Source organism: Lacerta agilis, chromosome 5, assembly GCF_009819535.1.
Source record: "Lacerta agilis isolate rLacAgi1 chromosome 5, rLacAgi1.pri, whole genome shotgun sequence".
NCBI classification, from domain to species: Eukaryota; Metazoa; Chordata; class Lepidosauria; order Squamata; family Lacertidae; genus Lacerta; species Lacerta agilis.
The window spans coordinates 8216627-8231536 of record NC_046316.1 but is presented as its reverse complement, the minus strand read 5'-3'; the positions used below and the strand labels follow the sequence as shown (position 1 = coordinate 8231536).

The window sequence follows — 14910 nt, the reverse complement described above, 5'->3', positions numbered from 1 at the left end:
TCTGATACTGTAGAGTCTAAATTAGGAGTTTATATTCCTCAGCATATGAATTGCTAACATTTATGAAGACTTCTTGTGAAAACCACAGCGCAGGCCTCCTGCAGCACGTCAAGTGGGTCTACCACAGTGAGCACACATCTGGACCAGATTTTGCCTCAAGCTATATGCACTGCTATGCTGCATCGGGGGCAGGAATTGAATTCCTCCCAAAAGGCTACAATGCTACAAATGCTTTAAATTTATTGTCTTCACTCAGACTTTATGGGAGATTTACAATAACTTTATCTAAACATCCACAGGAATGGTTTGATTGCTAGTTATACATGAAATGCCCCAAATGATGAGACGGGCATGAGCGTAAGAGTCAAAATGAAGTTGGACCACAATCAACATCTAGGCTTGTACAGCAGCTTTTTTATGAGTATATTGTGCAGGGCACTTTAAATGCTTAGAGCCTAGAGCTACTTAGCAGGGATACTAAAAATAGAGACCAGGTAGATAAAACATTGGTATTGCCCTTCTGACCCAACTAACATGATGTATTAGAACAAAAGATGTGATAATTTTATCAGAAGCTTATTTAATCTTATTTAATAGGGTCTGAAAATAAATTCAATGCTCTTTATTCAAAGTTTCGATTCAATTTATAGGTAACTGCAACTATAAAACCACAATTAAACAGTATTTTTTTACATTTAATATCTTTTAAATGTATGCATTGTTGAACATTGAAAGAAAACTAATAAACTTCCCCTCCATTCATATTTGAAAATCAATGCAGACCATTCTTTATTTGCTTCCTGAAATCCAATACACGCTTAAAAATTCTTTGTATTTATTTGTCTTGACCTTGTCACTCAATAATCCCAGCCTTCAGAAATTTGTCTAGCTAAAGAGCGGTATGAACTACGCAAACAATTATGCTAGTACAGAAGTGCCAGCAAATACCCTTTCCCCCAACTGTTATAAAACACAGAGAAGCCTGTAGGCATAACACAGCAAACATAAGAAACCTAACCCCTCCCTCCTTATGCTTGTCTACGACCGCAATGTAGTGTTGTTGTAACCAAGTATTTGCCTATATAATCAACTTTTAGCCAGATTTTTGAATAGTGCTTCAGATTGTTGTTGTTCAGTCGTTCAGTCATGTCCGACTTTTCGTGACCCCATGGACGAGAGCATGCCAGGCACGCCTATCTTTCACTGTCTCCCGCAGTTTGGCCAAACTCATGCTAGTCGCTTCGAGAACACTGTCCAACCATCTCATCCTCTGTCGTCCCCTTCTCCTTGTGCCCTCCATCTTTCCCAACATCAGGGTCGTTTCTAGGGATTCTTCTCTTCTCATGATGTGGCCAAAGTACTGGAGCCTCAACTTCAGGATCTGTCCTTCCAGTGAGCACTCAGGGCTGATTTCTTTAAGGATGGATAAGTATGATCTTTTTGCAGTCCATAGGACTCTCAAGAGTCTCAGATAAGCACCATTATATACTGAGGAGGAGATGGGATGGGACGGGATGGGATGGCACAGAGAAGCCATGCCCATCCAGGGCATCTGCTGGCCACCTACTTATGGTGGCTTTGCATTCGGCCTCTGCGTGAAAGGAAGCCTACACATGTACAATGTTGTCACAGAGCTCCCCCCCCCCCTTCATAGACAGAAGGCCATAGGAGAGGGGAATGGCTAATGGGAACGTGAAGCATGGCTTGTGAGCACAATCCCACTATTCCTCGTATGTTCACCCCCTGCACAAGGTCACCCATCTAAATATCCATATTATTCCTTTCAGAACGGATTAAAATACCGTAATACCACTACTGAGAAAAAAATGGGAGAGGGTTTTAAGTTCCTCAACACAAACCTACAAGCTGTTCCAACTGTCTTTACAATCCACCTTAGTGCAAATCCCAGATGATTCAAAAATACTCCACACGCCAAGACAACCAACAGCAAGTAGCACCGTCTCTCTTTTCCCAATACAATGATTTCTGCATCACAATGGAATTGTTTCATATCAATGGGTATAGCTGAGCCTCTCTCTATCTGCTGTTAAGACAAGACCTCACACAGGCTGGGCAGAACCTGTGCACCCTTAAAATGCTTCTGTCAACTTGAGTAGAGGTTAAACTACACACTGAGCAGCGTATGCAATCTGAAGGCAGCAGGATTTGGAGAACACAGAGAATGGACTATGCTGCCATGGGAAATGAGGTAATAGGATCACACAATGAATAGGATCAGCCCTGAAAGCTGTTTTAGTTATTGATTTAATGTATTTTTTTCTCAACCACCCTTTAACATTCTTTTGGAAGCCGCCCAGATGGGCGGGGTATAAATAATTTTATTATTATTATTATTATTATTATTATTATTATTATTATTATTATTATTATTATCCACCAGAGGATTACAGTATACTGCAGTGCACACAGTGTTCGAAACTCCCATTGTTCTAGGCGTGTTTTGCAACAAGGAATTTCATAAACGCGAGGAGTTTCTGAGCTCTGGGTGCAGTACTGCGCCTAAGATTTCAGATTAAAATTGCCACTGTGACTCAGAAGTAAATCCCAACCAAGTTCAATGGGGCTTCCTCCCAAGTAAAACGTGCATGGATTGGGAACCTGAACACTTTCTTTTCTTTTAAACCCAACATGCTTTGTTTAGGTTTTAGTTGCCTTGTTTAATGTACTTTTAATGTATGATGTGCTTTTAATTTGAAATATACTAGCCTGTTATGATGGTCTAAGTAGTGCAAGTTAAAGTGATATTTACCTCCGACTCACATAGGGATGCTTAAAATCAAAACAAATTTTGGAGTGGGACAATTGAAAGGCCCTTAAGTCTTAGGTTTGAGAACTGGACACTCAAGGTGGGTGTTTCTGCCATTAGTTGCATAGGCTTTAATATGTGTTAATTGTGATTCCAAAAAGATATAATTATGCTTTTTTTCCTGGGGGGATGCCGGGGGGGGGGGGTTACATACCCCTAAACATTTTGTGAAGTTTGGCCTCACTTAGGGGCAGTATTTCAATATGAGTTGGAAAATGAGAGTACCCCTAAAAAATTTTTAAAGAAAAAAGCACTGTTTATATGAAGGAAACGGGGTGTAGGGTGTCTGCAGAGTGGAAGGAAAGGAGGGCCTTTTTCTGCCTCCCCACTTCCAGCCACTCTCTGAAGACTGGAGAAGGGACCCTCTTAAGAATATTGGGGGGGGGCCAGGGGAAGCATACCGGTAACTTTGTTTTTTGAAGTCTTCAGATGAGGACTAGACCATGTGAAAAACGAACATAGTATTTTAGCTGCAGTTCATTCATTTTCAGCTTTGTATTCTTGTTATAAAAAAGTGTGCCTAGATATTCCGTTGTTGCACCCGTAACCTAGGTTTAAGGTGCCATTTAGCTCCTAGCTTTCCTATCTCAGTTTCTAACACTGAGTGCACAGTATGAATAAAAATATCATTTGAATACAATTAGTAAAAGGCAGAGGATTCCCCTGCCATAAGGATGGGCATTAACAGTTCAAATAGTTTTAAGCTATTGACATTATAGGAATAAAGATTAAAAAAATTATATGATATACACACCCTGAATAAATTTGCTAGCTGTTACTGCAAAATTTCATTTTTAAAAAGCATAACAAATGTTATTACCTTTTTTTCAGCCATTCTCCAAGAAATTCAGAACATACATAGTTGTCTGAGTGATTTTATACTAACAGTATGGTGAGAATGAGAACATGACTGCCCTAACATTACCTAATGAGTTTATTGTCAAAAAGGGATTCGAATTTGGGTCTCCTTGGTCCTAGACTTGGTTCATTCAACTATACCAGGGAATGAACATCTGTGGCTCCCAGGATGCTACTCAACAACATCTGGAGGGCCACAGATTATTCACCCATGAACACATATTTGCCACTGATAATGTAAAGGGGGTGGAGAGGAGATGAACAAGGCAATTGATTACTCATCTTCTAACAGCTGGGTGAGATGGGAATCAGATAAGACAACCTAACATCTGGATGGGGTGGTGCCACTCCAGAGCAGTACTACACAGTTGATGGGATATAGGCAGCGCTAATTTAATTGTATTTCATTATTTTATATGTAAGCTGGCTTCCAGAGCTTACATATAAAGGCATTCTTGATCAAATAAATGTAGATCCAGCATTCTACCCATAAACTTGCACCAAAAGACTCCCTCATGAAGCAAAATATCTGGTAATAAAACTGAATTTCCTTTGATTAATCTTTTTTTACATTAAAAAAAATTCCAAAAAATGGCATCACAAATATTGCCATTATCAAAGATAAAGTAAAACCTATACATAAAATAAGCAAGAAAGGGAAATCTACAAAGACAATAAAATCAGAGGTATATATGTAAGTAAATAAAATTATAGACCAAGAATGACTAATGCTCCAAGCATTCATGCCACTTCTATCAAGAAGAAAGATTGCTGGGTACCAGCTTGGGGGAGTGCAATAACCTACAATGTTTTGCTTCCCTCCACACAACTGGTTTGTCAGAAGGGAATGGTACTGTATTCCTTTCATTGCTTTCTTCAAACTACTAGGCCTGATAGTCCACCACCATTTTCTTAATTTCTGCTCCAGATAGACAGATCAAACTAAGTTTCTAGACATATGTAACTTTTTAAAATTTCAATATATCATTACCACTAAACCTTTTACACTGTTGGGCACTTCACTTGTTTCACACAATCCTCTTGAGATTCTGGAACATACTGCAGCATGTCATCAACTGAGATCACTATAGGAACCTAAGGAGCATTGACGAACGTACTAGAACTGTATTAGTCAAGTAACTGACAAACCAGGAAAGATGTAAAATGAACTGAGTTCCTTTATGTGTGGACTGTTCAAAGAAAATGCCCAAAGCGGAGGTATTTCAACTGCTACTTGCTGGATGGACCACAAAAGGATTTAGCTTTGCTTTCTGCCTACTTACTCCTCCTTGCTCTTTTCTACCTAACTGTAAAGTATAATTAACAAAAATTTCATATTGTTTGATTATTTTATCATATTTATTGTCTTATTTTAATGCTGGAAGCCATTTTGTGATTTCATTTTATTTGCAAAACTAAAAAAACAACGCATCAGTGGAAATGTGTGTGTATATGTGTGTGTGTGTGTGTGTGCACACATATATACTCAGCAATCCCAATGTGTTTTGTTTTTACTTCTAAATAGTTTTGTATAATATAGCACAGTACTGTAAATAAATAAATGGTGGTATTTATCAATAGAAAATCTGAACCATATACAGTCATACCTCTGGTTGCGAACGTGATCCGTGCAGGAGGCACGTTCGCAACCCGCAGCGTTCACAGCCTGAAGCGCTGCGTCTGCGCACACGCACGACACGATTCGGCACTTCTGCACATGTGCGTGGCATCATTTTGTGATTATGCGCATGCGCAAGCGCCAAAACTTCCAGGTTTGGTGCGGTCCGCAACCCGAAAACGCGCAACCCGCAGCGTTCGTAACCTGAGGTATGACTGTAAACAGCAATTCTAACAGTAACCAATGATAACCACCAAGTAAGCAAGTTTGAATAGTTCAAATGTAAACAGCGGCTTAAACCAGGGCAGTCCAACAAACTGTCCAAGGGCTACATGCAGCCCTTGAGGCATTTTTGGCAGCTTTCAGCAACATTTGGCACATGCCCCACAGCCCTCGTGCTGCCTTCCCAAAGCTGGGTAAGGAAGGCGCTGGGCTTTGGGAAGGAAGTGAGAGGACTCTAGGACACTGTAAGAGCCCTCTCACCTCTTCCCCAGAGGGCTCTCACCTCCTTCCCAAAGCCTAATTAGCAGTTTCCCAGCTTTGGGAATAAGTTGGAAGAGTTCTAGGACTGTGCCAGAGCCTTCCCAAGGTCCCACACCTTGCTTAGCTGGCTTTGGGAAGGCAGCATGAGGGCTTGCAGCGAGGTTATCAAATTTCGGGCTCAGATGCCTCCCCCCCCCCAGGGTGGATTTGATTTAAATCATGATTTAAATCACTAGTCAGTAAGGCTCAGGGCCGATTAAAAAAAAAAATCCAATTTAAATCAAAAAATCAGATTTAAATCAGATTAATCAGATTTAAATCAAAAAAATCAGATTTAAATAAAAAAAATCAGATTTAAATCAGATTAATCAGATTTAAATCAAAAAAATCAGATTTAAATTAAAAAAAATCAGATTTAAATCAGATTTTTTTTATTTAAATCGGCCCGGAGCCTTACTGACTAGTGATTTAAATCGTGATTTAAATCAGTTGGATTTGAATCAAATCCACCCTGCCACCCCCATTGCATATGACAAGGCCCATGGGTTCTAAGTACTCTTGCAGCCAACTTGGCTTGAAAAGTTGGATCACCATTAAACCATTCTCATTGATCCAACACTGCAAGAACTGAAAAGAGTGTATTAATTCTGATGTTTAATTCATTAGCTGGAATATACAACTAAAAACCCTTAAAAAGCGGGGTATTTTAGAAAAGTCTTATACAAACAAATAAAGATATCTGGTTTTAAATGGACTTCACTCCACATTCATAACCCCACTAGGAAATAAAAACACATGTCCTCTGGAGCTATAACACAATGACCAAGATCTTTAAAATAGGCTGTAGTTCTTCAATTTCCCTTCTGTTCCTAACGTACATGGATTTTTAAGTTTGTAAAGCTCAAGCAGGAGATCACGTTGATTCAGTTATATGCTTTAAAATAAGAGGAAAGGTGCAGAAGAAAGGGAAAGCATACAGAAGATGTTATCAATACATGAGAAGTTCAAAGAGAAAAATGAGGCTTGTTTTTTCCAGTCAATTGTGCAATTTTTACTACACATACCTAAGAGACGAGAGGCCTTTCCATTTTTCCTTTTCTATCACTAATCATGATGGAATTATTTCCAACCCAACTATAAGGCTCCTATATACAATATACAATTTGATTTACTCACCTTATGACTATACTATGACTCAAGCCAACATAATTTTGACATCACTATTGTGTACAAGGAAGAGCTACACCTTTTATTAATAGCTCTCTTCCATTAAAATGATTGTACCTTGTTATCAAGATCCTCCGTTTAGGCTTTAAGACAAATGCCATGCCAATGAATCATTTGCCTCTTTTCTGCATCAGTTTGGTTCTAAGGAGCTTTTCCCAGATAGCCTTTGGCCTCCATTTCCATATACCAACACAAGAAACATGCTCTTGGAAGCAAGCTCTTTATTTCCCCCCTCCAACTTATATTTATCCTTATTCTAGTCAGTCACTGCCTCTATGGAACCCTCAAGATTATTCCAAGCATTAGCTGGTCAAAAATAAAGCCTTTGTAAACAAGGTGCTCATTCAGCAGGTGGTTACACTGGATTTTGGAATTTTCCATAATCTGATTTCCAGCTGCATTTTGTTACTGAAACAGTATTCATCATCCTGGTGTAGGCAAATAAAGTCCTATTAATGCTTCTGGACCTCCTGGTAGTTTTTGGCAACTATCAGGCATGGTATCCTGCTCAATGTCTAAAGTGAGGAGTAGGGGTACTCCATCTACATCAGCAATGGAGACCCTGTAACCCTCCATATGTTGTAGGATTTAACTCCTAGCAAGCGTGTCCTATGGTAAGGAACATCAGGAACCATGGTCCAACATCTGGATGGCCGTAAGTTCCTCCTAATCATAATGAAAGCACTGAAAGTCATCTAGGGATTTGGGGGCCAGACTTATCAGTGCTCTAATGACACCATATCCACTCCCAGGGCTGTCTTAGAGGGATCGGCTGCCGTGGCGCGGCGATCCCTCGGCGCCCCCCGGCGTGCCACCTCTCCGCCCGCCTCCCCCTCGCACTGGCCGCCCCTTGGGGGGGCGAGTGGGAGGTGAGGGGCATGGCGCTGGAGTGGCGCGGGGCTTTGTGCACCCTTCCAGCACTCCAGCTGGGGCTCCGGGAGGCGAGGGCGCCCGGCTTGCAACCCGCTTGCCCGCCGGCGCACAAGCACCCACGCGCCCGCCCGTGGGGGCGGGTTGGGGAGGGGGCGCCCGGTATGCCGGCGGGCGGGGGCGCCCCTAGCCCCTATGGACGAGACGGCCCTGTCCACTCCTTTGTTTCATCAAATTCAGATGATGCTGTGAAAATTTGAAATGGATACAGTCAAACCTCGGTTGTCGAACATAAGCCTTTTCGGCTTCCGAAATGTTCAACAACCAAGGCACAGCTTCCAATTGCAATCGGCTTCTGAAAAACGTTTGAAAACAGGAGCATTCACTTCCGGGTTTTCGCCGTTCGGCAGCTGAACGTTCCAAAACGGAGGGATCCGAGGTTTGACTGGGATTAGTAACAGACTCGATGAGAATCCAACTGAAGCTCAACACTGATATGACAGATATGCTATTAAGCTGTTCATCCAAGAGGTGGTATGTGGCCTATTCCCCTTAAAAGGCTGCATTTCCAGTTTGGGAATAGAATGAGAGCTATCTCCATCGCTGGGAGTTCAAGTGGCTCAAAGCACCTTCCACTGGCTTTGGCTGTTCCTCCAACAGCAGTCTCTAGGAAAGGGCACAACTTAGCACACTACTCTAAGCCAGTGGAATAATAGTCTGGTCACAGATATTTGTGCTGTGGTGGTGCCCAGTTTGGACTACTGCAGTGTACTCTAGGTGAGGCTAACCTTAAAGACAGTCTGAAAACTACAGTTAGCACAAAATGGCAACTAGGTATCTAAACCAGGCATATGGAACACATCTTGCAAGCCCTGAAACCATTGGCTCCTAGTTTGCTTTAGGGGCCTAATTCAAGGTGCCAATTTTTTAACTTAAAGGTAAAGGTGAAGGGACCCCTGACCATCAGGTCCAGTCGTGTCCGACTCTGGGGTTGCGGCGCTCATCTCGCTCTATAGGCCGAGGGAGCCGGCGTTTGTCCGCAGACAGCTTCCGGGTCATGTGGCCAGCATGACAAAGCCGCTTCTGGCGAACCAGAGCAGCGCACGGAAACACCGTTTACCTTCCCGCTGGTGCGGTACCTATTTATCTACTTGCACTTTGGCGTGCTTTCGAACTGCTAGGTGGGCAGGAGCTGGGACCGAGCAACGGGAGCTCACCCCGTGGCAGGGATTCGAACCGCCGACCTTCTGATCAGCAAGCCCTAGGCTCTGTGGTTTAGCTTTGGACTTCAAAGCCTCAAATGGTGCCTCTTTCCACAAGAATCTGGTCAGTTTCTCATATTAGAGAAACTTCCACAGGTAAATCTGAGGTGAGAAGGAGGGTGACCCAGGACAGGACATTTTCTTTTATAGTGTTTACTTTCCTAGGGAAACTCATCGCCTTGTTTTCAGAGCCAGATATGGAGGATTGGTCTGACTGACAAGTTTCAGCTACATACCTTTAAAAAAAAACTGTTTTATTCATTTGTCTTTAATTACCATCCTGCTCTTTTAAGAACTGCTTTTGAGGGACTTATAACTGAAAAACACTATACAAATAACATAGATAACATCCGCAGGCATGGAGCAAAAACAATTCCCTCACTAAATGTATTTATACGGCAGGTGTATTTTTGTGTGTTTTAAAAAATAAATGTTATGATGGATATGTTGACGTATTGTATGATTCTGCCCCTTCATCTTTCTTCCTTCTCCCCACCCCCCAAGCCATGGTGTTGTGTGTGCAGGGTAACCTTCAAATGACAAACGACTAATTGGTTTAATGAATTAAATAATAGCAAACCTGATCTCACCACCACAAAAAAGTCCCGGTTTTAAAACAAAGGTACATGTTTTTATATATTCATTTTGTGTGTGCGCATGTTTTTTTTTTTAAAAAGAGAACCTACCAAGATAAATATCAGGAATAGCAAAGACAAGGCTGCATGGGTGAAGCCTCTTGCCACATCACATACACACACAAAATGAAGATTAAGTCTTTCACCATATATATATATATATATATATATATACACACATACATATATATATACACACATATATACATATACATACATATATATATACACACACACACACACACATATATATATGGGTGGGCGTGTTTATGTGTGTGTATCGTGGGGGTGGGCTGTATATACGTACGTGTGTGTGTGTTTACATATATATATATATATATATATACACACATACACATATAAACACAGGGTGAGTCTTTTAAAAGAGGCCCCGTGGAACATGTGCACTCTGTATCCACAGGGCCTCTTTTAAAGGACTCACCCTGTATATATGTATTTAAATATACATACGCATGTGTGTGTGTGTATGTAAATACACACACACACACACACATATATATACATACAGGGTGAGTCTTTTAAAGCAGGCCCCGTGGAATATGTGCACTCTGTATCCACGGGGCCTCTTTTAAAGGACTCACCCTGTATATATGTATTTAAATATACATACGCATGTGTGTGTGTGTATGTAAATACACACACACACACACACACACATATATATACATACAGGGTGAGTCTTTTAAAGCAGGCCCCGTGGAATATGTGCACTCTGTATCCACGGGGCCTCTTTTAAAGGACTCACCCTGTATATATGTATTTACATATACATATACATATGCATGTGCGTGTGTGTGTGTACGTAAACACACACACACACACACGATAACAAGAGAGGCATGTCTCCTTCTCTGGCCCCCTTTACCACGCTCCTGTCGGGAGCGCCTCGGAGGCCCCCGGCTGCGTTCGTGCGAAATGAAGGCAGAAGGCTCCCACCCGCCAGGTAAAGGAGGCCTCGGAGGAAGAGGGGCCGCCGCGCCGTGCCGGGGAGAGCGGCCCACCCACCTTGAGCGTGGGGTACTCCTGCACCTTCAGAGTCATCGAGAGCTGAGCGGCCGACTCCTGCACCGCCATCTTGGACCGAGCACCAAACGCCGCCGCCACGGCGCCGCCTCCGCCCGCCCGCCTGAGCTGCTCCTTCTCCTCACAGAATCCCGAGGAAGCCTTCGGTACCCCCTCGCGAACTGCACCCTGGGAGATAAAGCGCTTCCGCCTCCCCCCCCCCCCACCGGCCTTCGGATGACAGACGAGTCCAGCCCAAAGGCCCTCGCTCGCTTCCTTCCTTCCTTCCTTCCTTCCGCTCCCCCCCCTTTTTTTCTTCTTCAAAGCGGGATGGTTCGTGCCATTAGCCTGACGGGCTGACGCAGGGAAGCAAGGCAGCCAATCAGAGCGCTCCTCTGACCCCCCCGTTCTTCTCTTGTCTTGTCTGCCTCTCTGTTTGTTGCGATGTTTTTCGCTTTCCAAGCAGGAATCTGTAAAAGCAGGTTGGGTTGGGAAGGAAGTGACGGGGAGGGAGGGGCTTCGGGTTCGCCCTGATTGACACCTTCCGGCCGCCGCGCGCCGTCGCCGGTCCCTTCGGCCAATCCAAGCCGACGGTGGGCGGGACTCGCTGGACGCTGAGTCTGAGGCGGCGCTTTCGAGTTCAGTTTGGCGGCGGCCGCTCCTTCGTCGAGCAGCGAGGACAGCGGGCCTGGTTTGTTTCGCAATTGTTTCTGCCGGTTGGAGCGACGGGAATGTTTCTGAGCGTGTACAAAATAGTTTTCTTTCTAGGCCTGGGGGGAGGGGAGAGTTTCTGTGTGTGTTTAATGACCTCATAGTAAAGTTGGATTTATTAAACTTACATACTGCTTTCTCATAGTGATTTGTGTGCGAGTGTTAAAAAATGAAGTCAAATGTTTTATAGTTGCCGTTTATTGACAGTTTTTTTAAAAAAAAAAAATATTAAAACCTTGTCATGGTAGAATAAGATGAAGGAAACAAAACTAAATAAAATAAAAACAGAGAGAAAGAGAAAACAATGAAGGGGGGGAAAGGAGGACAAATAAAAAGGACTTTTGATTTTCTGCCTGTTGGTTACATAAATGAAATTGTTCAAAATACTCACTCTAGAATGGTATCCAACAGATCTACTTTATGTTAGGCAATATTTGCCCAGTCTTCCAACCCAAGTGACTCAGATTAATTCATTTTTCTTTTTACACAAAAAAAAATCCAAAAGGGGGTTCTCTAATTATTGTTATTAATAAATTTCATCAGTAGTTTTTCTGTAATCAAACTTAATTAATTAATTAATTAATTAATATACCGCCCTATAACTGTAGGTCTCAGGGTACTTACAACATAAAATCACAATACTGTATAAAAACACAAAATGCATAATATCAAGAGTCCACTGTGAGTGTATATTAAAGCAAGATTCCACAATTCTCCTCTTCTTATTTATTCATTAATTTGAACCCAGTGCCATATCTTCAATTCCCATTTCCTGTTGCATTTGCCATATTACAGTATTCCATCCTGTTTTTTAAAAATACCTTCCATTTATGTTTCTTCCATTTCCCTCCCCCTAAAAAGTGCCAGAGGTTTGATAGCTTTTCCCTCTGAATTCACTCCAAGTCGTGCACAGAGTCCTTTCTCTCTCAACTCTTATTTCTGCCATTTCAGTATATCTCGTCCACTCTCTATCCATGGCTTCTTTCCACTCCTGCAACATCACAACTTTCATTTCTCTAAGCACCTGTGTGAAGGACTTTTCCATTTCACCCAACGATACCATTTCATGTTCCTGTTCTGGCAATCCTTTATCCATATTGAGCTCTGAACTCTTGGTGTCCTCTTCTCGGCTTCACCCAGGCCTGGGAAATGGATCACAGCTTGTTTGCCTATTTGGCCAATGGTAGGTCCCCGCCCCTGGCTTCACTCTGGTCCTTATCCACCCCATGGGTTTTTAATCCCGGGGCCTTTTCCACCTACTTGTCCAGTTTTGAAACACCTTTCGTATATGTTTCATCTATTGTATAATGACGTTTACTTACCGGTATGTAACATAGAGTTAAAGTCGTAGTGATTATTTTCCAAGTAAACACACAAAAGGCAAGTTATAACTGATCAGTGGTCAGGTTTGCTGACAGGGCTTAGCAAGCAAGTGTTGGCAAGTGAGCATGTTGCACATTGTCAGGAAGTCCAGCATGCATCAGCAGGAATATGTTGCGTGTAATGACTTGTTTACAATATAATGCTATAAATAGGCAACACATGAAATCTAATTTAGATTGTTTCTGAATTGTGTGACAAGCAGTTAACAGTAGTGCAAGTGCAGTAAGTTTTTTAAAAACCATATTTGATACCTTCTATCTTTACGGATTACAGATCACATGCAAATTGTAGCAACTTTTAAAGTTCTGGTCTGTGACCGTAATAATAAATTCATTCATTCATGCAAATTGTATTATTGTTGTTTCAATAAAATAGCAATTTACGCTTTGAGTATTTTTATACATTTTCTTACACATCTACCATATCTTTCCCCCAAGACACATCCTAACTATGGAACGCTCTCAAAACAAAATAAAAAAATCCTTCCAGTAGCACCTTAGAGACCAACTAAGTTTGTTCTTGGTATGAGCTTTTGTGTGCATGCACACTTCTGCAAAACAAAATCTATTGCATGACGGGAGCCAGCTCGTCATGGGACACCTCCGGGGCCTTGAAAGGCACGTACGCCGGTAGAGGAGGTGAAGGCAGGGCTGGACATATAGATGGTGGAGCAGATGGTAAAGAAGCGACCATCGGGGGGGCATCAGCCAAAAGAGCATTCGCCAGGCTGAGGGTAGTCATAGCCTTGTAAACTTTGCACCATGCGTGCAGGACGCGAATGTCTATCTGGGAATGATTGTGGAAGAAGTGTCCAATTTTCTCCCAGTCTTTTAAGTCCCAGGAGCCGTCTTGAGAATACCATGGGCAATGGGTAGCCAAGGCTTTAATAAGTAGTTTTAAATGTTTGTCCAGGACCACAAGGTTGTCTCTGGCCAGGAGAAATTTAAGTTCATCAAAAAACTTCTTTTGTGGTGCAGTGAGAGATTGCCCCATTTTTTTGTTTCGAAGAAAGAGGGAGGGAGCACTCACCGGGGATCCACGAAGGATGAGGAGGCGCCGTAAAACCCTAGCCGGGTCGAGGTGAGCGCTGGAGCCTAGTCGAAGGCGTCGTGAAGTCCGAAGTCAGTCAAACGGGGCACCATCTGACGGGAGCCAGCTCGTCAATGGGCGAAATGATCAGTCTCACAACATTGTGGGTTGAAAGGGTCTGATGATTCTAAGGGCTTCAGGAGCCTTTATTTATACAAAAGCATACAGGAACATTTCATCATATTTGGACTACATTGCATCAGCCATAGGATATGGAATTGCCATATATGGGTAGGGTGGACTTATTTCTTGCTTACATAGGTAACATGCCATGTCTAACTGCGCCCATTAGGTGTGGTGCACGTTGGTGCATGGTCTTTCCTGATAAGGGCAGTTAGTGGTCTGTGTCATATACGCCCAAACGGCCAGTTTCCCTATAATTGCAGTGTGGTCCCATGTCATGTGAGGGTTCTGTCCCATAAGCAGGACGTATTTGCAAAATCACACATAGCCAATAACTGCTGGCTCTCAGTGGAGGGAACCACAACACCTAGGCTCTCCCTGTGTCTCCACTTTCCTCACTCCTCCATGCACAGTAGCAGCAATGAGAGGACCATAGCAGATTGGTTTTCCTCTTTTCTGAGTTGCCACAGCAAGGAGAAGAGAGCAGGGAGTGGCAACCAGCCTCCCTCAGCTGCAAGATGAGCAAGGAAGCGGCACAAGGCAAACAGGGAAAGCGGGCAGAAGCTACAGCTCCACTGCAGATCCATGATGTCATGCTCAATGCCAAGGAAAGCAAAGCAAGTTATGGGGCTTCAAACATCCAGATAGCTAATCGGGTCAGCAAAACCAAGTGTCCACACTGTGCACACTGACAAGGCTATCCAAATAACGGACAGTAGGGACACCGCCTGGCTAAGAAGAAGAAGAAGAAGAGTTTGGATTTGATATCCCGCTTTATCACTACCTGAAGGAGTCTCAAAG

General features: G+C 42.8%; 1 protein-coding gene across 2 annotated transcripts in view; it reads right to left on the bottom strand.

Moving 5' to 3' along the window:
* Window positions 1-10933, bottom strand: part of MAEA (macrophage erythroblast attacher, E3 ubiquitin ligase) — a 28039-nt gene extending 17106 nt beyond the window's left edge. For both annotated transcript variants that reach the window (XM_033148399.1, XM_033148400.1), the window contains exon 1: window positions 10807-10933. In XM_033148399.1, the coding sequence (XP_033004290.1) occupies window positions 10807-10875 (69 nt within the window). In that variant the 5' untranslated portion in view covers window positions 10876-10933. The remainder of the gene's footprint in view (window positions 1-10806) is intronic.
* Between the last annotated feature and the right edge of the window lie 3977 nt (window positions 10934-14910).